This window comes from Calidris pugnax, unplaced genomic scaffold, assembly GCF_001431845.1.
Source record: "Calidris pugnax isolate Ruff unplaced genomic scaffold, ASM143184v1 scaffold37, whole genome shotgun sequence".
In the NCBI taxonomy this organism is placed as follows: domain Eukaryota; kingdom Metazoa; phylum Chordata; class Aves; order Charadriiformes; family Scolopacidae; genus Calidris; species Calidris pugnax.
The window spans coordinates 1,693,334-1,718,117 of record NW_015090816.1 but is presented as its reverse complement, the minus strand read 5'-3'; the positions used below and the strand labels follow the sequence as shown (position 1 = coordinate 1,718,117).

Genomic DNA, 24,784 nt, shown 5'->3' with positions numbered 1-24,784 from the left:
ATTTTCTGGTTGAACGTTGCTGATGTTCAAGTTTCTCTGAATAGTTTTGTGTCACTAGAAAACTTTTTAACCCTTTATTTTTTTCTCTTGTATATTTGACTTCATGTAGCTGTTTTGTCTCCTCTCCGAAGTCCATCTGTACCTCCTGACTTGTCTGCTTTGTCCTTTTTAAGGAAGATTTAGGTAGCTTTCATTTGGCTTTTTTGAATGCTTCTGTTGGCTCTTGAAAAACAAGGCTGTTCGAGGCTGCAAAAAGGGAGAGGATTAGTATTCTGGCTTGGTTTTATTCTATCATTTAAACCAGCAGTTTGTGTCTGTGGACTGATCAATTTCTGTACTTTTAAAATGAAAACATTTTTCTACTCGATGCGTTAATTAGGAGGAGATTTACTCCCTGAAGTTTTGTAGGTTGTGTGTGTGGTTTATACTGTACAATGGAAACATCACAGCAAAAATGTATGTCCATTTTCTGGTTGAACGTTGCTGATGTTCAAGTTTCTCTGAATAGTAGCCTGTCATCCAAACTTTGTTTCAGATATGGTCATAAATGCTTCTTGGGCACTTCTCTGCAAAATTCTTTCAATTCTATAACTAAAACTTGGGCAGTGACCCCAATGCTCTCAGATCTATCTGCAGAGAGAAGTCCTCGCAGGCTGTTTTTGGCTGCCTTGTGTGCAAAAAGGGAGAGGATTAGTATTCTGGCTTGGTTTTATTCTGTCATTTAAACCAGCAGTTCGTGTCTGTGGACTGATCAATTTCTGTACTTTTTTAATGAAAACATTTTTCTACTCGACGTGTTAATTAGGAGGAGATGTGTTCCCTGAAGTTTTGTAGGTTGTGTGTGTGGTTTATGCTGTACAATGGAAACATCAGCTCTTTTTCCTGGCAAAAATGTATGTCCATTTTCTGGTTGAATGTTGCTGACATTCAAGTTTCTCTGAATTTGTGTCACTAGAAAACTTTTTAACCCTTTATTTTTTTCTCTGGTATATTTGTCTTTATGTAGCTATGTTGTTTGTCTCCTCTCCTAAGTCCATCTGTACCTCCTGACTTGTCTGCTTTGTCCTTTTTAAGGAAGATTTAGGTAGCTTTCATTTGGCTTTTTTGAATGCTTCTGTTGGCTCTTGAAAAACAATGGCAGGACAGTTCTTGACTGCACATCTAATCTTTGAAAAGCAGTATTTTCAGCAGTTTGTGTCTGTGGACTGATCAATTTCTGTACTTTTAAAATGAAAACATTTTTCTACTCGATGCGTTAATTAGGAGGAGATTTACTCCCTGAAGTTTTGTAGGTTGTGTGTGTGGTTTATACTGTACAATGGAAACATCACAGCAAAAATGTATGTCCATTTTCTGGTTGAACGTTGCTGATGTTCAAGTTTCTCTGAATAGTTTTGTGTCACTAGAAAACTTTTTAACCCTTTATTTTTTTCTCTTGTATATTTGACTTCATGTAGCTGTTTTGTCTCCTCTCCGAAGTCCATCTGTACCTCCTGACTTGTCTGCCTTGTCCTTTTTAAGGGAGATTTGGGTAGCTTTCATTTGGCTTTTTTGAATGTTTCTGTTGGCTCTTGAAAAACGATGGCAGGACAGTTCTTGACTGCACATCTAATCTTTGAAAAGCAATATTTTTCTTGTGGATTAGAGCTGGATTAGGTGCCCGCTCTTTGACACCCTGTAAATGTTGGCCAGAGGGGATGTCTGGAGGCCTATAGTCACCCTGTGGTTGGTGCAGGATTGTCACCAATAACTGGGTTGGGGCAGCCCTGGTCTTGAAAAACTCTTTTGGGTGGAAAATACTGCCCAACAGGTGAAGGTGTGTGTGCACACACTCCTCTAGTAACCTGCTCCAGGGTCACTGGATCTTGCAAGGCAAAAAAATTCTTAACAACCCACCTAAACCTCTCAAATCTGCCACTTCTTGATATTTGCTGTTTGTTTCGTGATCTGACATTACTGACAATGTGTGATCTCATTTTTAACTGATCTTTCAGGTAGTTTGTCTTCTATTTGATGTGTTGTGACCACATTTGGATAATGACAGTTTTTTGTGCCTTAGAGGAATATGACCCTTAACTTGTTTATATACTTGCGTGGGGGATTATTATTTTTTCTTTTTTTTAAATATAAATGAGGGCCATGCTTTTGCCAAATTCTTTCTGAAACTTGGAGTTGTGAGCATTGTGCAAATGAGCAGTTATGCTGCGTGCCATGACTTTTCTTGAGGAGTGCTCTCCCAGCAAGTCTATAACAATGAACAAATCATCTTTAGAGATTTTTTTTTCTCCATCTTTTTAGAAGAGCTAAGATGTTTTTACAATACTCAAAAACTAGCCCTTAAACAGAACTCACTATGTTATTTTTCATGGAGACTTTATTTTCTGGACATAAAATTTCTATGTAGCTCAACTTTGATTAGTGTTGAGCCATTTATTTTCTGTGTTGGCTGTAAAACTTGTGGTTAATGTCTTGAGTCTTCATTGAGGTGTGGGGGTAGCACGATATCTTGAAAGAACAGTAGTGTAAGTACCCAAAGACAGCATTACAACTAGATTTTGGGGGACTGTTGTCTTTGGTTGTTTTTTGAAATGAATGGGGAGTTGATTGGTTGGCTGGTGGTAACTGTTGAAAGTAGTTTTACCGGTCAAGTCACTGTGAACTTCCAGTTTTATTTCTTCTCAGATTTCTCTTTTTTTGGTTTTCAATACAATGAAGTCTAAATTTATAAACTCATTTTTCTTCAGTGATTCCATATGCTTTTTAAAACTGTTTGGTTTTAAAACACTGGCTGTCACAGCATCCTCTTGGTTGAATCAATCAAAAGGGGAAATGGTAGCAAAAGGAAGCACTATCAGTAAGACCTGAAGGTTCTCTCTGAAGATTATCACATACATGCTGTTTGTTACCTCGCTCTTTTATATTGATTTCTGGCTTTTTCTTTCCTCTTTTGGCCCTTTCTGTGTGGACTGAACAGGAAAAGGTACAGTAACACTGCACTGTGCACGTATCCTGCATGAACAGCTCCTGTCTTGTCCAGTTTGCATGTTGTCTGTGCCAGAATTTAAGATGCCAGATGAGCAGCAAGTAAAGCAGTGGAGTAACCAGTCAGTGGTTAAAACTGCTGGCCAGTCTGGGTATTGGTCATTGAGTTCACCAATAGGCTTAAATTTCTCCAGGTGAGAAGAGCAGAGGAGCAGGTAGACGTGGTATTTAAAGTGTTTTAGGGCAGCAGGTCTGTAGCCATTTGTAAAGGCATTATTTTGGGGATCTCCCATGAGATCAACATCCATCTCTTTCTGCCTGGGAGATGTCAAGTGAGAGCATTATGGAGTAGGACCCCAATTCAGAGAGCCATGGGCCAGGAGCTCTGTGGAACCCAGCTGAGCAGACAGCAACTTCTGGAAGCCCTGCTCAGGGGCTGATTATTGCAGCTGAGGTGGCCTGACATGGTGGCCACAGCTTGGCTACCTTAGCTCCTGCTCTAAGTGACAGTTTTACTATCTTAAGCAGAGGGCAGGAGATGGAGAGAGGGGTTAAGCCTGCCCTGGTTTAGGGGACAGCTGTTGTGTTATGGGGGAGATGGTGTCTGCAGCCTGTCCCACTAGCTCACCATCTATAGTCCTCCTGATCCCCAGGCCCAAGGGGATGTACCTCCTGGGACACACTTAATGGTTCTTTGCCTAATTAAGGTGGGAGGAAAGGACCTATTCGTAAAACTTGCCTTTCCAACTTGGGAAAATCATGGCTTAAGGAAAAGATCTGATGAAAACCTGGTGACCTGAGAAGTACTAACTTCTGGAGCGCTATGCTTATGCCTTTGCTCTGGAAAGTGACTTTTTTCCTATTCCCAATCTTGGTTTTGTTCTTTACTTGTAGAGCTGTATCAAAGTGCCATCTCATTTTGACTTCAGACTTTGAGAGCAACGCAAGTGATTACTGCCAGAAATGTTTCAGATGAGCTGCTTTATGTAAATTGCAAAATTAAAAATATTTTTTTGGACAATTGGTGGCCACCTTTGTTTCAAGCATTTGGAAAAAAGCTTTTTCTGCTTAATCCTAAATGTGCCTTAATTCAAAGCTGGCAATACTAGTCTGGAAAATCATCAGATCAGCTTTTGTAACTTTTTTCTTTTATCCATTTTTATTACTCTACCAGTTGATTCATAGTAGCTCATTGGTTCAGATGTCTTGCTTTTCCTTGGAAGCAATTTTGTCTGTCTTATTCATAGTTAGTTTTTAAAAATATGGCTTTTCGTTGCATGTCATCTTTGAACTGGCTGGAAACAAGAACAAACACCGGCGTGGGTTTCTCTGGGGTTGGCTTTCCAAATGGTCCTTTCTTAACTCTGAAGGTGCAACTCTGGCAGCCAATGGGCACTTTCTTCTTAGGAAGGAATAACTTGAGTCATACAGAGCATTTAATTTTGGGGGAGTGTTGGGGATCTTGTTTATTTCGAATTGACATTATGGGTGAGGGAAGAAGAAAACGGGTTTGAAAGTTCATGTGAGCATACATATAAAGATGTAAAGCTGGATTGAAAGTTGTAGTGATTCTGAAGCTGCTGCCCTTCTCAGAGAAAGCTGTGAAAGATTCTCCTTTTCCATGCCTTATGGGAAACAGGTTATTGATTGACTTACTGTCAGGTTTAAGCTGAAGTGGGAAGAACAGGATGTAATTCACCTTTAATAGCAAGAGCTGCAGTATTCACCTTATTTTTAAACATATTTCTATGGTTAGTAGATGACCTTTTTATAAATAAACTGTATTTCCAGGCCACTGGAACCGGAATTATTTCTTTGGGACTTGAAGGACCATTTGGAGAATACCTCTCTGGGGAACATGTTTTCCAGCTGTAGCTCTGGTCTCTGAGCTTCCTCTGACCTTTTTATAAATAAACTGTATTTCCAGACCGCTGGAACAGGAATTATTTCTTCGGGACTTGAAGGACACCATTTGGAGATTACCTCTCTGGGGAACTTATTTTCCAGCTGTAGCTCTGTTCTCTGAGCTTCCTTGGAAATCTTCCATCATTTTTCCTCTTTTCCTTTGAGCTGTTCTGATCTGTGCCATGTACACCCTTGTCACAGTGATGTCAAGGTGTTCTCTAGTAGCACGGCAAAGGATGATTTTTATTTCCATCTCACCGCTTCCACTTTTCTCTTATCCTAATGAGGAGAGTTGTGTGCAGGTTTCCACTGCCTTGTTCTTGGTGACAGAGGTGGTGGCTGGAGCACCCTGCCTGGTCCCTGGAGGAGAAGGCTCTGGGGTTGGCTGTGGCTCCGTGGGCATCAGACTGACCATCAGGAAGTCTCTGCATTGTGTGTGAGTGGCAGATGGCTTCCAGAGCTGCTTCTCTACATGTAGGTTCAGCCAACATCAACCCTCACGTTCTTCTTGGCTTTCAGAGACATCTTGAACAATATTGTGTTAGTTTGGAACGCTCATGAAAAATAGTGTTTTCTACAGTTTTTGATTACTTAACTGTGAAAAAGAATCCACCTGTAGTTTAACTGAACATCTCCTACAGCAGAAGCAGTGTCTTTATGAAATGTATTTAGGTGGCAATTCTCATTTGAAAGTGCAGCTCCCTCGTTTGGTGTTTGGCATAAACCAGACTGGGGAGGAAGAAGGGGGAGATGATTCCTTCTTCGTGCAGCATCAGGTGAAGGACAGGTAGCCTTTTCCAGAACTGCCTGGGCTGCTTGTCACCTGATGAGGAGGTGATGATTTTTATTGTTATGGTCAACCAAAGGCCCCTTTGTCTTTTCCTCCCACAGAGGAAGGGCAGAGCTCTTCACCATTCACAAGAATCCTGATGTCTCTGAGTACCTATAACATCATGTACCCTCTTGACTGCTACTGTCATCATGTGTTAGGTCAAAACTGACAGTTTTTTTATAATACCTGAGCCTTCCTTGTGCATTTGCAAGGTAGAGCGTGGCCTTTCTGTCTCTCCCAGGCCCTGTTTCTTTGGGTGTGCAGAACAAGTGGTGCTTGTCCCTACCTCTCTGCTGGCACTATCTGGATTTTACAGGAAAAGGAATTGTTTACTTTCTTTTGGGCCACTACAGCAGACAAGTTTATCGAGATAGGTGCAGGAAAACAAAGAATAAAATGGAAAAAGAAAGAGGCTAGGGTCAAGTTGAAATACTCCTTGCCTTTAACAGTATTTTAGAGTAATCCATAAGTTCAGGTGATCTTCTTGCTAGTGTTTGTATCAGACATCCCACTATTGGGGAAGAAAGGAGAGATACACCCGTGCTCTGTTTCACTTTTAGTGCATCAGTAATGGTGCTGCAACTTGGAGAAATGTGTTCCATGTTCTTGGGCTGTTCTTCCAGGGGGTTTCTGGTCATGGCCATGCACCATCCTATCTTCCAGAGGCTGTGCAGGCTTTAGCACCTCCTTTGCAGTAGCCTGTGTCTCAGGAATGGGAGTTCTCTCTCAGTGTCTTGGTCATTACCGCTTCCCTACAAAGTAAGAGCCACCACACCTGAACTCTTTGAGCATTTTAACTGCCCAGCTTGGGGACACAAGTTCGTTTTACCTGCAGCTTCTGGCCTTTATCAACAAAACAAGGAGTAAGTTACATGAAACTACGCTTACCAAAAGGCCCTGTTGGGGATTTGTAGCTGATCCTCAAACCCACATAAAGAGAAGGCTGGGAAAATAGAATTAATTTTCTGTCATCTTCCTTGCTACAACTCATCATCGCTGCGGAATAGCGAAAGAAAAGCTAGATATCGCTTTGATTTTTTTATCCTAGTATCATCAGCGAAAGAAAAGCTAGATATCGCTTTGATTTTTTTTTTTTTATCCTAGTATCATCTTCTTCTGTTTGTGATACCTCTGCACTTCCATATTCCCTCTGCCTGTTTTGTACTTTTTAAAACAATTTTTGTTTTTCCCTGCAAGACAGTGTCCCACTATCTCTATACTAACACGTGCTCTCATCTCGTAAACTCTTTCTTAAGAACCTAACTGTAAGCCTGTGACTCGTTGATGTACCCCAAGCGAACTGTATGTGTAGATAACTACATGATGTTAATTTTAATCATTGCTCTTTCTTTCTCTTTAATGTCTTACCAATTGTTCTGCTCTAGATCAGAACCAGGCTCTCCGGCTGTGTCTGGGCAGCACTGCTGTTGGGGCCCAGTATGGGGCTATCTCTGCTCTCAGCATCAACAACGACTGCTCGCGGCTCCTGTGCGGCTTTGCCAAAGGACAGGTAATTCCCCTAGGATGAGACATCCCAGTGCTCTGTCCTCACCATCCAGAGGTGACAATGGCTCCAAGCCAAGCACAACACGGAGCTGCTCGTTAGGGATTTGTGTGCTGAGAAGCAGCGTGTGTGGCTTGATCTTTTTTTTTGGCCAGCCAATTCCTGCATCCAGGGAGCTAACCCAGATTGTTCTGGGATAGGTTTCTGTGGAGGAATGCAGAATACAGCGACAAATTCAATTAATCATGGCTTGTTGTGACATAAGTCTTGATAAACTGAAGCAGTGGAGCACCAGGACAACCAGTTTAGATTTTTAGGTCACTTTGCAAGATCTATGCTTTGTAATTAAAGCTAATTTTTATTATGGTGATGAATTGCAATTCTTGAAACCCCTTTCTTGCCCCAAAGTACATTTTTACTAATATCTTACTTCTGTTGTATGATGAAAGCAGCCCAGCTTTTGAATGTAGAGGAAAAAGAGTTTGGGTGGGCTGTTGTATTTTTATGCCCTTCTCTGAACCTAAAGAGAGAAACCAATTCCTGAACAAGCATTATGACTAAAACTAAACCAAAATGAATAGAGGTTAACTTGGTAAAATTTAGAGGTCCATGGAACCCATAGAAGGCTCCTTTTTAGTTTAAATTCCTTTTGCTCCTTTGGCTTTCGCCTTCATTCTAGATTAAACACACTTCAGTGTCTATGATAGGAGTAGATGACAGCCTGCTCCAGAGGCTGTGGAAATACAGCCTGGATCCATGCAGAGCAGTGGCCAGTTCTGAATGATACTCTGATAAAATATTTTGGAGCAGCAGTTGTGAAACATCTGGTCTACGTATTTGATGGATGATTTATGGAACCATATAGAATAGTATTTCCAATAAAAAGCTTGATGCAACTTGTAATCTCAGCTCTTCTGGGCTAATTATTCCTTAGTTATGCAGCAAGTAGTTTGGGATTTGCCGCTTCTTAGTTGAGAAATTGTCTGAATTTGATACCCAAGCGCAAGCAGAGCTCTCTGCTCCTCCCTGACCTGTCATGCTGAGCAAACGCAGGAGGAGAGGAGTGAGAAGGTTCCTGGGAGCCATAGAGATGCTTGAGTTTTGCTACTGGGTGTCAGCAGAGACAATAATCTCCCACAGATTCTGTGGGAGAGAGAGTGAGAGTTTGCCAAAAAGACATGATTCGGAGTCGCAAAGATAACTCTAATGTTGTCAACGAGAGTATACGCAGATAAGTAAACCGCTTGTAAAAACAGGGTAGGAACAGATTTCAGGTCACTTTTCCTTGATATGACTGACCCAGGATGGTATTGGGAATATAAATTTATTGGTGCACTCATGCACAAGGGGAGGGAGAGAACCCCCTTGGCAGTAAATGTGTACTGAGAACTATCTGCTTGCAGATCACCATGTGGGATCTGGCCAGTGGGAAGCTGCTACGCTCGATAACAGATGCTCACCCACCAGGAACAGCCATTTTACACATCAAGGTAACAAACACTACATGTACTCCTTATATAGTTCTACTTTTTTTTTTTTTTTCTTTAAAAAACATATGTGTTCAGTCAGTTGTGGTGACTTTCCTAGTGTAGTGCTTCTAGATTTACAGGTGAGAGCAGGAGTTATTTGGTGATAGTATCCAGAGGTGAGAAAAATGAGCAGAAATTCTGTTTAGAAAAGAAACTGAGTATTTTTGAGAGCTGAAATAATAGTATCGGCTGTGAGTTGTGCTATAACAAACAACAGTTGTTGTCTGTTATAACTCCTCTCTCTGATGCCAAAATCTATGAAGAATTTGTTGCTAGAGTACTAAAAATCGTTAGAATGCTCTAAAACTTGCAGTGGTTTGGACTGGATACATGACTTACAAACTTAAGAGTTTGAAGTGTAGGAAATAGCTTCTGTCAACAGTTTTTCAAATAACTTGTTGTGTTATAACTCCTCTCTCTGATGCCAAAATCTATGAAGAATTTGTTGCTAGAGTACTAAAAATTGTTCGAATGCTCTAAAACTTGCAGTGGTTTGGACTGGATACATGACTTACAAACTTAAGAGTTTGAAGTGTAGAAAATAGCTTCTGTCAGCAGTTTTTCAAATAACTTGTCAGGAATGTTTAGGTTGAAAGAGAAATCATCTATGGCTTCTTATTCAACACAGTGTTGTTGTCACACACAGAAACTCATGTCTGATTTTGTGCATGGCTTTGTTTTATGTGGACCTCTCCCACCAGACCATAATGCTCCTTGGCAGCCTGGTCAGAGCAGTGACTGTGGTGCATCTTCACACTCTTCTCTCTCTTCTCCTTTCCTGGACCTTGCTGAGACATCCCAAACCCACACTGTGTCACACATGGAACCAGTGTAGTGGCTGTGGTGGGGGATGATGCTCGAGGACAGGTTCTCATGTACTGCTTGGTCTGACCTGGCTGACCAAAAACATTTTGTGGGTGTGAAGGTGCCCCCTTACTGCTGCATCTTCCATGCTTCCATCTCTGCCCTCTTTGCCCTGGGCATAAAGATGAATATTCCCCTGTGCCAGATCTTCTGCTCCTGGTGGCCCCCTTCTCTAGCTCATGGCCTGATGGCAGTGCCAGCATTGAAGAGCACTCAGACACTACTGTACAGCCCAGATGCTGATATTGGTTCCAAAGTCCTCCAGAAGGGTGTCTCAGCTGTGCCTGTGACCCTTTCTTATCGTGCTTATTTGGTATCATTAATAGTTCTGGATGTGTCTGATATTTTGGGGATGTTTCTGTTTGTGACTGCAGCCCGTTCACCAGCTCTGGCACCAACTCCTGGGCTCGAGGCTCTGAGCAGTTCTGGTGGTACCTCAGGCTTTGGTAGGCTGTAATTCTGAGCTGCAATGGAAAGTCATGACACTTTGGTAACAAAATCTAGCTTGGGGCTTGCTGGAGGGGTGAAGATGAAACACAAAACCTTGCTTTTCTTACACATCATAAAAAAGGACAGTAATTGTCTCAACTCTGTATGTTAAAGGTGTCTTTCTGGTAGGTAGAACGCTTGTACTTTTGTGTGCTCTTAACAATGCTGTATCATACATTTTTTTCTGTAGTTTGTCTTTTTTTTTTTTTTTTCAGTTTGTCTTAGTGCCACTTTTAATCTAATTAATCTGCTCAGTTTACAGATGACCCGACGCTTGCAATTTGCAATGACAGCGGAGGCTCCGTATTTGAACTGTCATTTAAGTAAGACAATAACTCTAAGTACCCATAGAAAGTACAAGAAACTAGTCCTGGGTCACAGTTTCTAAAACCTAAGCAGAAAACCCCTTTGGAACCAATAAAGCTACTGTTTGAATGTTGAAGGTGTAATTTAGGGATGCAGTATAATTTCCCAGCTGATGCAAGATGCTCTCTGGCAGTGTAATAGTCAAAGAATAGCCGAAGTTATTAAATTATGAAAATATTGCCCAGAATCTTGGCATTCCTTGGGGGCTCTTGGTAGTTGTCATAGAAGTGCTGCCTCTAGGTTTTCCTTGTGTCATTAGTGAGAGCTGCCCTGCAGTAACTGCTTGGTTTCCTCCTTGCTTCTTCAAGGGAAGGAGGAACAAGGAGGAAGGAGTGACAGTGTAGGGAGTGATCTTGAGGAACTCTTGTCTGTATCTGAGCTGCCGTATGGAACGCACTAAAAGTGATCCCTGGACTTCTTAAAAACAATATTTAGGAAGGCTCACTCTTGAGATTTCATGAGATTATTGGGCTGATCTTAATAGCTGGCACCAAGCTGATTTCTCTTCTTTGCAGGAGGGTTATGGGGGTGAGGACGTGTGAATCTCGATGTCTCTTCAGTGGCTCTAAGGGGGAAGTTTGCTGCATTGAACCATTGCATGCAAAAGTTGAGCTGAGAGACCATCCTATCACCCAGTATTCCCTGCTGGCCATGGCCTCCCTAACCAAGGTAACTTGCTGCCTGCAGAGGGCTTTGTGTGAGAAATCACAAAGGAGAAGTTTTCTGGTATACGCTCAAATGTTTCATTTTGCCTTTTTTTCTGTTTTTCTTGAAGATACTGGTTATTGGCCTGAAGCCATCTCTGAAAGTGTGGATGACTTTTCCCTACGGTCGTGTGAGTAATAAAACCAAACAGTTGCTTTTTGGATTATGGCTCCAAACCTGCAGTGCAGGGGATGGGATTAGGAGTTAAGTAGGAAGGCAGAAACTCAGAAGCCCCTCAGCTCCCTGCATCCCCTGTGACATCCTAGTTGCACCTACAAATGAGACCCTGACCTGATGATGGCTACGGTCACCTTGGACTGAGGCCATTGCTCTACGTATGAACCGTACAATAGAACCCTTAATTGCAGGGAGAGAAACAAAGTGGAGTTAGAGCACTAAACAGGCTTCCGACCTCTTGATTATTTGCTCTTGGAAAAGCAGCTGGGGGAAGGTGTGGGATAATGTTGGATTGGGAGAATGGAGAGGAGGCTGTTAGCAAAAAGTGGAGTTAGAGCACTAAACAGGCTTCCGACCTCTTGATTATTTGCTCTTGGAAAAGCAGCTGGGGGAAGGTGTGGGATAATGTTGGATTGGGAGAATGGAGAGGAGGCTGTTAGCAAGTTGCAGCTTGTCCTATTCACGGAATCACAGAATTGTCAGAGTTGGGAGGGACCTCTAGAGATCATCTGGTCCAACTCCCCTGCCCAAGCAGGATTGCCCAGAGGGTCTTGAAGATCTCCAGAGAAGGGGCCATCAATCCATGTGCAATTGGATCTGCAGTAAGCAACTGGGACACAGGTTTTGTTCTCACTGGCTGTCACATTCCCAAGAGGCACACGTTGCCCCTAAACCATGTGGCTGGACCAAAGAGCACAAGCTACTGCTCAGCAGCAGGCCAGGAAATTGCTTTACAGCCTGTGTGTCTACATGGCAAAGTCAGAGAGTGGCAGCTGATGAGCAGTAGGTGTCCTGGAACCGAGGTTCTACCTTGTGTACCTTCAACCCCAGCTCTGCTTTTTGTCTGACAGATGGACCCTTCTAGTGTCCCTCTTCTGGCGTGGCACTTTGTGGCTGTGCAGAACTCCGTGAACCCCATGCTTGCCTTTTGTCGAGGAGACGTCGTTCATTTCCTTCTGGTGAGCCCGTGGATGTTTTATGCTGCTTTTCAGATAGTCCTGTCTTATTCACGTAGTTGGTTGGTGGAGCCTCTTGTCTCAGTGAAACACCACGTCTGTGCATGGGGTGTCTGCAGCCAGCTTGGGAGAACAAACCTGCTGCTCACTGCTCTTCAGCAAGCAGCTTTGCCCTTCCCTAAGAATCTGGAGGCATGAGCTTTATGCATTCCAGAAGTGCTGGTTTGCAGCTTACCTCATTTCTACTGGAGGTAGAAGAATGTGGATTGTTTTCAGGGAGATCACATAAATTTATAGAATCATAGAATCATAGAATTGTCCAGGCCGGAAGGGACCTCCAAAGGCCATCTAGTCTGACCCCCCGCAGTCAGCAGGGACACCCCCAACTAGACCAGGTTGCCCAGGGCCTCGTCGAGCCTCTCCTTGAATATCTCCAGGGAAGGGGCCTCAACCACCTCCCTGGGCAACCTGTTCCAGTGCTCCACCACCCTCACAGTGAAGAACTTTCTCCTCATCTCCAATCTAGGAAACAGGCTCTCCCCAGCCTTCTTGTAGGCCCCCCTCAGGTACTGGAAGGCTGCCATTAGGTCTCCCTGGAGCCTCCTCTTCTCCAGGCTGAACAACCCCAGCTCCCTCAGCCTGTCCTCGTAGCAGAGGTGCTCCAACACCCATATCATCTTTGTGGCCCTCCTCTGGACCCTCTCCATCAGGTCCATATTCTTCTTATATTGAGAGCTCCAGACTGGCACACAATACTCCAGGTGAGGTCTCACCAGAGCAGAGTAAAGTGGCAGAATCACCTCTCTGGACCTGCTGAGATAGTGTTTTATTTTTTGCTTTAAAACATGACTAAAGAAAAAACTTTTAAAACATGACTCAAGAAAAAACTTATATAAACCACTAAGAGACAACAGCTTTCAGGTCCTGTTGGCACGTGACTTGAGAGCATGCTGCTAATCCTGTTCAGATCTGCAGAAGTTACCCATGCAGAGATGGTTGTTTGAAGATGATTTCCTATCTGATTTCAGTATGAGAGCAGTACCAGGCTTCAGAAAACATGTCATTTTGGCTTTGGAGTGCTAAGTTTGTTTCCCAGCTCTGCTACCACCTTGGACATTAAGCTTTGCTCAAGCACTCAGACATCATGTTGTGTGGATTCAATCCTCTTCCTCCTCTATCTTCTCTCTTGGGGGAAAGGAAAGGGGGTATGTTTAAGCCTGTCTTGCTGGAGGTGTCTGTGTACAGAATAACACCAGCCTCTGCACAGATCCCCAGCTCAGCTACAGGCAGTGGTGCTGCTCTGCTTACAGGTTACTAAACAGTAGCTGTGTTACCCAAATTCAGGTCCAACTTGCTGTACTTCAAAGTGTTAAAATGTCAAAAAACTTTATTGTTCTTTGCAGAGTGCTTTTTTAAAATGATGAATTAAAGCCAGTTTTGCCTTAGTTCTGACTTTTATGAGCAGAAAGAACGGTAGTTCCTGCCTGGGATGAGAGAGAACCCTTGGCTGGGACCTGGGACCTTGGCTGCAACGTCTCCCTTCAGTGACGTGGGAGTCACTGGATGAGAATCAGTCCTCCTTTGGTCCTCTTTGTCCAAATGCTGGAGGTTTGCACCCCTTTTAGAGACTGAATTACCCTGTATAATATGTGAGGCAGGGCCGGGGGGTCCCTTGGACGTGTGTAGTGCCAGCTTTTTGATGACATACAACTCTTGTAGTACAAATACTGGTTTAAAGCTGACCCAGCAGAGGGCATGTATTTTTACTGCCCCCTGCTCAGAGCCTTCTGTTTCCTCTCTTAAAGGATTGCTTTTGAAAGTGAGACATCAGGCTCCACCTGAGAAGTGTGTGTGCTGGTGCTGTGTTCCTCTCTTAAAGGATTGCTTTTGAAAGTGAGACATCAGGCTCCATCAGAGAAGTGTGTGTGCTGGTGCTGTGTGCTCAGCCTGCCTGTCTGAGCGAGCTCCAGGAGCTGCTGTGATGCTCTCTGGGACCAGAGAGGTTGAGCTGAAGAAAGTCTTTGGGTTTTAATCAGCCTTGTCCCATTTCTCTTCCTAGGTAAAGAGGGATGATACTGGTGCAATACACGTCACTAAGCAGAGGCAGCTTCATCTACACTATGACCTCATCAACTTCACTGTAAGTCTCAATACTATAGAATAGTTAATTTATTTTTTTGGCACTAATTTCCTTATAAATATATCTCAGTAGCACTTAGTTCTATAATATTGGCTTCACAAACGTAGCATAAGAAGTGGCTGTGTTTATCTGGGGCTGACTAACTGAAAATGTCCTTAAACCTGGGACTCTGGAAAACCAGCACAAATAAAATGGAAAGTAATAATCAAAGGATAAGAAATTAGTAGCATGGAGGCAACAATTCTGCCCTCTCTTGGGAAGGAGGGGTAGCCTTATTGAGGAAATACTTTCAAGAGACAGAGACAATCTGGCAAGAAAGATTTTTATTCTATATTCTCACTAAAAAGAATGCAAACTTCTATGTAATTGGCTCTCTAAAATTCTAGTGTTTCCATACGTGAGTGCTTGCTAAAGCACCAGGATTGTTTGATGCTTTCAACATCAAAAAAAATTGTTCAATTCTAAAAGGCTTTAAAGAATACAGCGAATAAAACATGAAAGACCAAAATACCGAGATTGACATCCACATCAGCTAGAATTTGAAGTTTTTTAACAAATATTCTTGGCTGTTTAAAAAATAAAATAAAATATAAGCAGCAACCCCTCCCCTTTTTGTTTGTGGGGTTTTGGACATATAAGTAGAAGCCACAGAATATGGATGACAGACTTTGAGTTAAACTTAGATGTGTTATTTCTCTTCTTAATGCCTCCTGGTGCCCTCTTTGCCTCCTAAGGAATTGGAGAACAAGTGTCGTAGTAGCCTTGGTTTTGAGAGCTTTGGATAGAAAGCGTGCTGGAGCATAAATAGTGCTCCAAGAGGACAAGAACTCTGGAGGGTTGCCATTTGTCTACAGGCGTGTTCTGTGAAGAAGGCTCCTTGTAATTTTTCACAGTGTTAAAATAAAGCTGATACTCCAGAAGGAGCCTCCCTCGCTCCGCTTTCGGAGTCACGCGTGGGTGCTGTTGTGAAGTGACTGTGTGTAGTAACAAAGCTACCAGCCATCCTAGAGCTTCACAGAATCACAGAAAGCTATGGGGTTGGAAGGGACCTCTGGAGATCATCTAGTCCAACCCCCTGCCAGAGCAGGGCCACCCAGAGCAGGTCCCACAGGAAGGTGTCCAGGTGGGTTTGAATGTCTCCAGAGAAGGAGACTCCACCACCTCCCTGGGCAGCCTCTGCCAGGGCTCTGCCATCCTCACAGGAAAGAAGTTCCTCCTCATGTTGAGATGGAACTTCTTATGTTTAAGTTTGTGAAAATTTTTGCCTGTTCCTCTCCTTTAGAGAGGCACAGGCCTCTCTCTTTAGGAGAAGGCAAAAGATTTATACGATCTGAAGAGAAACCAGAGTATGGTTCCAGTGGGTCTGTGGTCAGAGCCTCTTCAGTTGGCCTCTAATCGTGTATGCATTGCTGAAATCTGCAATTTGTTGCTTTTTCAGTGGATAAACTCACGGACAGCAGTGCTCCTGGACAGTGTGGAGAAGCTGCACGTTATAGATCGTCAGACGCAGGAGGAGCTGGAGACCATAGAGATCTCAGAAGTTCAGCTGGTCTATAACAGCAGCCACTTCAAATCACTGGCCACGGGAGGCAACGTCAGCGAGGCCCTGGTAGGCACAAAGGACCTGCTTGTGTTGGCTCACTCTCTTTCAGATAGTTTCCCAAAATGGAAGCCTGGCGTTTTGGAAAAAAAAGCCTTTTTGAAGCATCTCAGAAATCATACGTGGTGTCGATGTGGCCAACTGTGACAGATCACATTTCCTTTTCTGCACTGATGTTTTTAGGAGCTGCTCTTGAGTTACCAACCTTTGGAACACTCTGTACAGGACAAAAGCTGATGAGCTTTTATTCTTTGAGAGATTTCTATAGGATTTTCTACTTTGCATGCCCCAAATGCTCTGCCATAGCCGTGCCTGTGCAGTACATGTGTTCCCTGTGCTTGTCTCATAGATTGTCATGTAGGGGTAGAGAGGATGAAACGTGGTACCTACGCTTGTAGGTACTACACTTCTTTCTTGTTTGAAGAAAAAAACCAAAAGCATCCATACTAGTCGAAGTTCCAACACTTCAAACATGGTGTTTTCTACTTTTTTCTCTTCTGTTTATTTGTCTTGTTTTATTTTGACTTTTATGCTTGGTTTGGGGTTTTTTGGGAGGGGACATATTTGAATCTGAGGTTAGACACAGAGCACTGCATGTAGGTCCTCGTGACTCCATCATGTTTTTTGGGCAGTCAGAGCTCAGTATCTCAGTAGCACTTAGTTCTATAATATTGGCTTCACAAACGTAGCATAAGAAGTGGCTGTGTTTATCTGGGGCTGACTAACTGAAAATGTCCTTAAACCTGGGACTCTGGAAAACCAGCACAAATAAAATGGAAAGTAATAATCAAAGGATAAGAAATTAGTAGCATGGAGGCAACAATTCTGCCCTCTCTTGGGAAGGAGGGGTAGCCTTATTGAGGAAATACTTTCAAGAGACAGAGACAATCTGGCAAGAAAGATTTTTATTCTATATTCTCACTAAAAAGAATGCAAACTTCTATGTAATTGGCTCTCTAAAATTCTAGTGTTTCCATACGTGAGTGCTTGCTAAAGCACCAGGATTGTTTGATGCTTTCAACATCAAAAAAAATTGTTCAATTCTAAAAGGCTTTAAAGAATACAGCGAATAAAACATGAAAGACCAAAATACCGAGATTGACATCCACATCAGCTAGAATTTGAAGTTTTTTAACAAATATTCTTGGCTGTTTAAAAAATAAAATAAAATATAAGCAGCAACCCCTCCCCTTTTTGTTTGTGGGGTTTTGGACATATAAGTAGAAGCCACAGAATATGGATGACAGATTTTGAGTTAAACTTAGATGTGTTATTTCTCTTCTTAATGCCTCCTGGTGCCCTGTTTGCCTCCTAAGGAATTGGAGAACAGGTGTTGTAGTAGCCTTGGTTTTGAGACCTTAGGATAGAAAGCATGCTGGAGCATAAATAGTGCTCCAAGAGGACAAGAACTCTGGAGGGTTGGCATTTGTCTACAGGCGTGTTCTGTGAAGAAGGCTCCTTGTAATTTTTCACAGTGTTAAAATAAAGCTGATACTCCAGAAGGAGCCTCCCTCGCTCCGCTTTCGGAGTCACGCGTGGGTGCTGTTGTGAAGTGACTGTGTGTAGTAACAAAGCTACCAGCCATCCTAGAGCTTCACAGAATCACAGAAAGCTATGGGGTTGGAAGGGACCTCTGGAGATCATCTAGTCCAACCCCCTGCCAGAGCAGGGCCACCCAGAGCAGGTCCCACAGGAACGTGTCCAGGTGGGTTTGAATGTCTCCAGAGAAGGAGACTCCACCACCTCCCTGGGCAGCCTCTGCCAGGGCTCTGCCATCCTCACAGGAAAGAAGTTCCTCCTCATGTTGAGATGGAACTTCTTATGTTTAAGTTTGTGAAAATTTTTGCCTGTTCCTCTCCTTTAGAGAGGCACAGGCCTCTCTCTTTAGGAGAAGGCAAAAGATTTATACGATCTGAAGAGAAACCAGAGTATGGTTCCAGTGGGTCTGTGGTCAGAGCCTCTTCAGTTGGCCTCTAATCGTGTATGCATTGCTGAAATCTGCAATTTGTTGCTTTTTCAGTGGATAAACTCACGGACAGCAGTGCTCCTGGACAGTGTGGAGAAGCTGCACGTTATAGATCGTCAGACGCAGGAGGAGCTGGAGACCATAGAGATCTCAGAAGTTCAGCTGGTCTATAACAGCAGCCACTTCAAATCACTGGCCACGGGAGGCAACGTCAGCGAGGCCCTGGTAGGCACAAAGGACCTGCTTGTGTTGGCTCACTCTCTTTCAGATAGTTTCCCAAAATGGAAGCCTGGCGTTTTGGAAAAAAAAGCCTTTTTGAAGCATCTCAGAAATCATACGTGGTGTCGATGTGGCCAACTGTGACAGATCACATTTCCTTTTCTGCACTGATGTTTTTAGGAGCTGCTCTTGAGTTACCAACCTTTGGAACACTCTGTACAGGACAAAAGCTGATGAGCTTTTATTCTTTGAGAGATTTCTATAGGATTTTCTACTTTGCATGCCCCAAATGCTCTGCCATAGCCGTGCCTGTGCAGTACATGTGTTCCCTGTGCTTGTCTCATAGATTGTCATGTAGGGGTAGAGAGGATGAAACGTGGTACCTACGCTTGTAGGTACTACACTTCTTTCTTGTTTGAAGAAAAAAACCAAAAGCATCCATACTAGTCGAAGTTCCAACACTTCAAACATGGTGTTTTCTACTTTTTTCTCTTCTGTTTATTTGTCTTGTTTTATTTTGACTTTTATGCTTGGTTTGGGGTTTTTTGGGAGGGGACATATTTGAATCTGAGGTTAGACACAGAGCACTGCATGTAGGTCCTCGTGACTCCATCATGTTTTTTGGGCAGTCAGAGCTCAGGAGCACTTTAAGCTGCATTCACAAGCAGGAAGGAGGGACAGCAGAGTGTTTTTACTTACTACTGCCCTGCAACCTGTGGTGATCTCTCCCAATCCTCATTTTGATTCCGGAATTACAGAGTGTCTCTAAAGTTCAAATGTATATATGTCTCTTGGTAAATTTTACAAAAACAGAAAGCAGTTTTACTTGGATGTAATTTTTCTCCCTGCAGGCATTGGTTGGAGAGAAGGCTTGTTATCAGTCCATCAGCAGCTGCGGTGGTCAGGTCTTTTACCTTGGAACTAAGGTGAATGTGAGGAGTTTTTTTTAAATAAAAATACAGAGCATTCACTGTTGATGGAAGCTCACCTCCTGGAGAATCAGGGATGGGTTCTTTGTGCACTTATGTCACGGGATTAAAGAAATGTGCAATAATTTGGTCTTAGCCAAGGGATGGGCTAAGTATGACATTGTCATAGTTTCACAGTGTCCTTCCTGCTGCTTAAAGGTAGACTTAGCATTACTTTAATGACATCTCCTCTGTCCTAAATGTGCTAGTGGGCAAACAGAAGAAAACAAGACATTAGGGACAACTAGACTCTGTTGCATGGAATGAGAAAAGGAATATCTTGTTCACTTTTCCTGTCCCGCAGTGCAGGCTGTCTGTCAACAGGCAGGGAGAGGTGGCCTGTAGGATGAACGTGGAAGTAGGGGAAGAAGTGGGGGATGGTATCTTCAAGCAGATGGGTTGTAAAGCCCTGTAAAGGATGTTTTCTGTTAAATATAAACATCCAATTCGTTTCTGCCCTGCCAAGCTTGAGAATTGCTTTACTTAGCTTCATCTAAGCTTCCTAATAGCATCATGCTCAGGTGGGTCTGTGGGATACCAGGGGCTGCGTGAGCAACTCTAAGTAAATAACTTTTTTTTGGTTTGTTTTCTAGTCTGTTCATTTGCTTTACTTAGCTTCATCTAAGCTTCCTAGTAGCATCATGCTCAGGTGGGTCTGTGGGAACCAGGGGCTGCGTGAGCAACTGTAAGTAAATAACTTTTATTTTGTTTGTTTTCTAGTCTGTTCACGTCATGACATTGAGAAGCTGGAGAGAGGTACGTTGAGAGGAAAACTCTACAGCTTAGTAGGTTCGAATCGCTCAAGTGTAGCTTGAGAGGAGGGAGGGAGCATTTGTGAAGCACATTCTGAACTCTGTGTTCAGGATCCCTGATTGCTACGCACAGCCAGCGCCATGGGTACGCTGCTTTCCATGGTGGGACACTGTGGGACTCCTCCTTGTGTAAACTTGCAGGCTGAATTTCACTGAATTTTTAGAGTTGGAAGGGACCACGGAGATCATCTAGTCCAACTCCCCTGCTGAAGCAGGATTGCCCAGAGCTTGTCAGAGCATGTTACTCAGGAGCATCCAGGTGGGTCTTGAAAATCTCCAAAGAAGGGGACTCCACAACCTCCCTGGGCAGCCTCTTCCAGGGCTCTGTCACCCTCACCGTGAAGAAGTTTTTTCTCATATTTGAGTGGAACCTCTTCTGTTCCAACTTGTGCCCGTTGCCCCTCGTCCTCTCACTGGCAACTACTGAAAAGAGTCTGGCTCCCTCCTCCTTCAACCCACCCTTGATAAGGTCTCCCCTCAGCCTTCTCTTCTCCAGGCTGAAGAGTCCCAGCTCTCTCAGCCTTGTTCTTCCAAGCCTTGCCATGTTTCAGCTTCTGGTAACAAGGCAGAGTCAGTGCAGTCTTTCACAGAATCTTCTTCTAGGTTGGAAGGGACCTTAAAGATCATCTCGTCCAACGACAACCTAACTTTGACAAAAGTAAACACCCGCACAACAAACAAGAAGCATCACCATCACTAAACCAGACCTCCCAGCACTACATCAACCCGTCTTTTGAACACCTCCAGGGATGGGGCCTCAACCACCTCCCTGGGCAGCCCATTCCAATGGCTGAGAACCCTTTTGGTGAAAAAATTTTTCCTAATATCCAGCCTGAACCTCCCCTGGCGCAACTTGAGGCCATTTCCTCTCGTCCTGTCGCCTGTGACTTGGGAGAAGAGACCGACCCCCACCTCTCTACACCCTCCTCTCAGGGAGTTGTAGAGAGCAATAAGGTCTCCCCTCAGCCTCCTCTTCTCCAGGCTGAATAACCCCAGCTCCCTCAGCCTCTCCTCACAAGACTTGTGCTCCAGACCCCTCACCATCTTTGTTGCTCTTCAATGCATCCCTCAGCCTCTCCTCATAAAACTTGTTCTACAGACCCCTTACCATCTTTGTTGCTCTTCAATGTGTGACTTCAGAGGACTGTGTATGTGTAAGCCTTCTGTCTGCCAGATAAGTGTACAGGAATCACAGAACTGTAGGGGTTGTGAGGCACCTTTGGAGATCATCTAGTCCAAACCCCCTGCCAAAGCGAGTGGAAGGAAATCTGCTTCACTATATTTTATCTCCAGCTACTGCAGGAACTACATCATAAAATCCACCAAAGGCTATCTAGAAAGTTAATTAGATTTTAGATCCTTGTTTCTGTTGATAGATTTATTTTTTTTTTTGAACATCGTTTCTCCAACAGCTGAAACCCTGTCAAGTCCCACACTAAAGTTATTGATGATCTATTTCTATCTGTTTGTTCCTGTGTTGTTCTTTTCACTTGAGTTAAACAGCAGTTTTTCCTTTCTGGATCATCACTTTGCAGTATGTTTATTCAGTGTATGCATGTTCTCTCTCAGATTTCGTTTTGCAAGGCTAAGAAAAGCTTTCTCATCATCCTCTTTTAAGATTTACCTTCCCATTCGTTTCTTTTTTCATAATCACTCTTCTCTGCACCTCCTTTGTGCTGATTTCTTGAATGTAGGTAAACGCTTTGGCAGGTATTACTCTGGGTAGGCTCTTAAAAGTGCAATGAATGTCACCTGTTCTTCACAGTCTCTACTAGATAGACAGTTCCTCACACATCATTGTGTCTTGTTTTGCTGTTCCTTTGGCTGCATTATGTCTGTGTCTTCTAGCTCTCTGGAGATTCACCAGTCCCCCACAGCCAAGCTCTGATTTCTGCTGTGAGTTGTGTGTGCCGTTGGATTGCATCATACTTCTGTTACCCAGATTTAGGGGTCAGCCTGTTGTTTCTGCCTTCCTTGTCTGGAAATTACATGTTGTCTCTCATTACATGTTGACAGTTGGTAATCAGCAAACTTCATTAGTAAATTCAGCTTAAATCAAGTTATTTGGCCAAATAATTATGTAGAAGGGGCCTTCAAGGCTGATTCTCCAGCAGCTCCCCAGTAGTTGTGTCTTTCCAGTCTCATATTTCTCCTCAAAGCAGCGACCTTGATCATTTTTCCTCTTACCTGCTTTATGGCTCTTGTACTCATCCAGGGTTATAAGCTCCTCCATGTGACACTGGATCAGGACCTTTAATAACTGTTCAGCTCTGTTGAACTTGGATGAAGTTGCTGCTTTTGGTTACCAAAATCACTTTCCCCTGCTAGTTTTCCCTCCAGCCATTCACTACTGCCTTTGGTTTAGTAAACTCTTAATGAAAAGCCTTGCTTTGACCCATGAGTTAATGTACTGCTTTTCCTAGAATTCAGAAGTCAGTCACAACTGACATGCTCTGAGCCAGCCTCCTTCTAATTACTATATGGTTTCTGATGTGCTGGAGGCCTTGTTACTGTAGAGGACTTACTCAGGAGTTGTCATTAAGTACTAGGGTGTGAAGCTGAGAGTTCTTGCTGCAGTACACAATGCTGGTCTGAGACTCAGAATCTCTCTTCTCTCAACCAGTACTTTAACATTTTGACCCAGTGTACCAAGGCTGGTGGCGTTCGACCTTCTGCACTGGTGATTCCTTAAAGTAGAAAATACTCATGATCTATTTTAGTCCTTGTTGACTGTGAACTCAGAAGAGAAGAAAAGGTAGGATGAGTACAGCCGTACGCTGAACACGTGGCAGAGCTTTTTGTTGTGCTCCAAGAGGTGAGGTGAGGATAGGGAGTGGAAAATTTTGATTGTGATTGCAGACACTCGCTGATGCTGTGGGTCTCCATCCATCAAGCACCTGACCTAAAATGTAGCCCACAGGGACTTGATTTTTTGAGGCTTGACATCTCTTAGTCTTTTTTTTAACTGCCCAGCAGAAAACGTACATATGACAGAATCTTTTTGAGATACTGGCCTTCACTGCAATGTGTTGAGAGCTGCTGAGGTTTCCTGTCCCCTTGCTGTCAGGAATCATGACCTGCTGCTGGGAAAGGATGACCTTAAACGTGAGGGGATCATCTTTTCTGTAATACTAAGGTCCAATATGACTTGCTATTTCAGAGAGTTGATCACCTTCTGAAACAAGAGCGTCTCACTGATGCCCTGGCTCTAGCTTGGTCTTTTTATGAAGGTAAAGCAAAGGCTGTAGTAGGTAAGTTTTGTTGGTGTGTGGTTTGTTTTTTGTTTGTTTGTTTTTTAAATTGAAACTGCTAGGGAAGGTTTCAAACCTGTGCATGTACTGAAATCACCGTTTCAGGGAAAAAAAAGGGAAAGTAGGGTTGGGTTTGGCACAAATAACACCTTTTGATATAGTTTGGTTTCGCTTTTTTAGTGTCATAGTCCCTTTAGCAGCCTGCTATTTTCAAATGAAAATCAGACTGCTCTGTGTTGTGGCTCCTGTTTGGTGCCACTTTGCCATGAAAGAGGGGGATCTAGGCTGGAATATTCCTGAAGGTCACGCGTGGCCTGTAGGGAATCTTCAGTGTGATGTTCAGGCACCTCTGCCAAGCAGGTGCTTTCCTTCAGGTCTCCCCTGGCTGTGTAACTGACTGAAAGCACCGCTGGCTTTTGGCACCACGTTTCCTAGGAAGGAGGATGCTCTGTGTGTGCTTAGCTTGTTATGATAAACATGTTAATTATGCCAGAAACTGCAGCTTGAACAGTCTGATTTGGACTGGGGAGACTGAATTTTCAGTAACCAATTTCTGATGGTTTTGACAGATGAGACTCAAGTTCTGTGAATTTTCTAGTATACGAACGTGTCTCATTTTAATGCGGATGTAATGCAATTTAGCAGCTTGTTTTTCAGTCTTTTTGAGTTGGCATTTAAAAACTGTTTGCTCTTGTCTTGCATTTGATTCAGCTTCTTTGCACCAGGGCACCCTCCAGCAATTAGCCTCACGTACAGCCTTTATCAGCCCCCTCTATTATTTGTTCTCTTGCTGTTCAACAGCGCTCAGGTCTGCTTGTGCCTTTCCTGTGCTGGAGCAGTCTTTTCATTGGGAGAATAAGCTCTTTAAAAGAAGAGTGCCCTAAAAGTAGATCACAAAACTGTGTATTTAGATATCCTGACCTCTGTGTCTCAAAGGTAGCGGTGTTAGCACCTGAACTGTGGGATTTATATGTCCACTTGTTGCTTAGATGAGAAAAACTTCTTTTTTTTCCCTCCTTCATTCCCTCTAGGCTTGACTGGGGACACGAGCAAGAGGAAAGCAGTCATTGCAGACCGAGTAAGTCACTGATCTCTTCCTAAGTGGAGTTTCACATATGCTGATGTGATACTAACTGTGTTCCTGGAAGGAGTGGCTCTTATGCTCTGGAAGTTGGTCCAACTAACTCTAGAAAGTGTACATGGGCTTTTGCTTGGACTGGAGCAGAGTTTAGAATAGACTTATGTACCTTTTGGGTAAAGGTGGGAATAAAATCTGCAGCCTTAGCAAAGCCAAATGGGACGTTATCATCTAGGCCTTGAGGTCTCTGGTCCCCTCACAGTGGAGAGAAGCCTTTTTTGTAGATAACTCCAGAGTTTCCTGACTTCTGGTGGGCAAGTGTCCATCAGTGTGCAACTTGCTTATGCTCAGGGTGAAAACTGTGGTCTGTGTATACATAAACTCTTCCAACTGGTCCTACTTGGTCCTTATAGGAACCTATTTCTGGGATGGGTTTAAAAT

At 43.4% G+C, this 24,784-nt stretch overlaps 1 protein-coding gene across 1 annotated transcript in view; it reads left to right on the top strand.

Annotated features, from left to right (window-relative positions):
• The window catches only part of VPS8 (VPS8, CORVET complex subunit), a 121,718-nt gene that overhangs the window by 16,237 nt on the left and 80,697 nt on the right, over window positions 1-24,784 (top strand). The window contains exons 7-19 of the mRNA XM_014939738.1: window positions 2,975-2,980; window positions 7,105-7,229; window positions 8,627-8,713; window positions 10,361-10,428; window positions 10,987-11,140; window positions 11,247-11,306; window positions 12,205-12,312; window positions 14,369-14,449; window positions 15,888-16,058; window positions 19,086-19,160; window positions 19,923-19,958; window positions 23,175-23,265; window positions 24,297-24,343. Coding sequence (XP_014795224.1) covers window positions 2,975-2,980; window positions 7,105-7,229; window positions 8,627-8,713; window positions 10,361-10,428; window positions 10,987-11,140; window positions 11,247-11,306; window positions 12,205-12,312; window positions 14,369-14,449; window positions 15,888-16,058; window positions 19,086-19,160; window positions 19,923-19,958; window positions 23,175-23,265; window positions 24,297-24,343 — 1,109 coding nt within the window. The remainder of the gene's footprint in view (window positions 1-2,974; window positions 2,981-7,104; window positions 7,230-8,626; window positions 8,714-10,360; window positions 10,429-10,986; window positions 11,141-11,246; window positions 11,307-12,204; window positions 12,313-14,368; window positions 14,450-15,887; window positions 16,059-19,085; window positions 19,161-19,922; window positions 19,959-23,174; window positions 23,266-24,296; window positions 24,344-24,784) is intronic.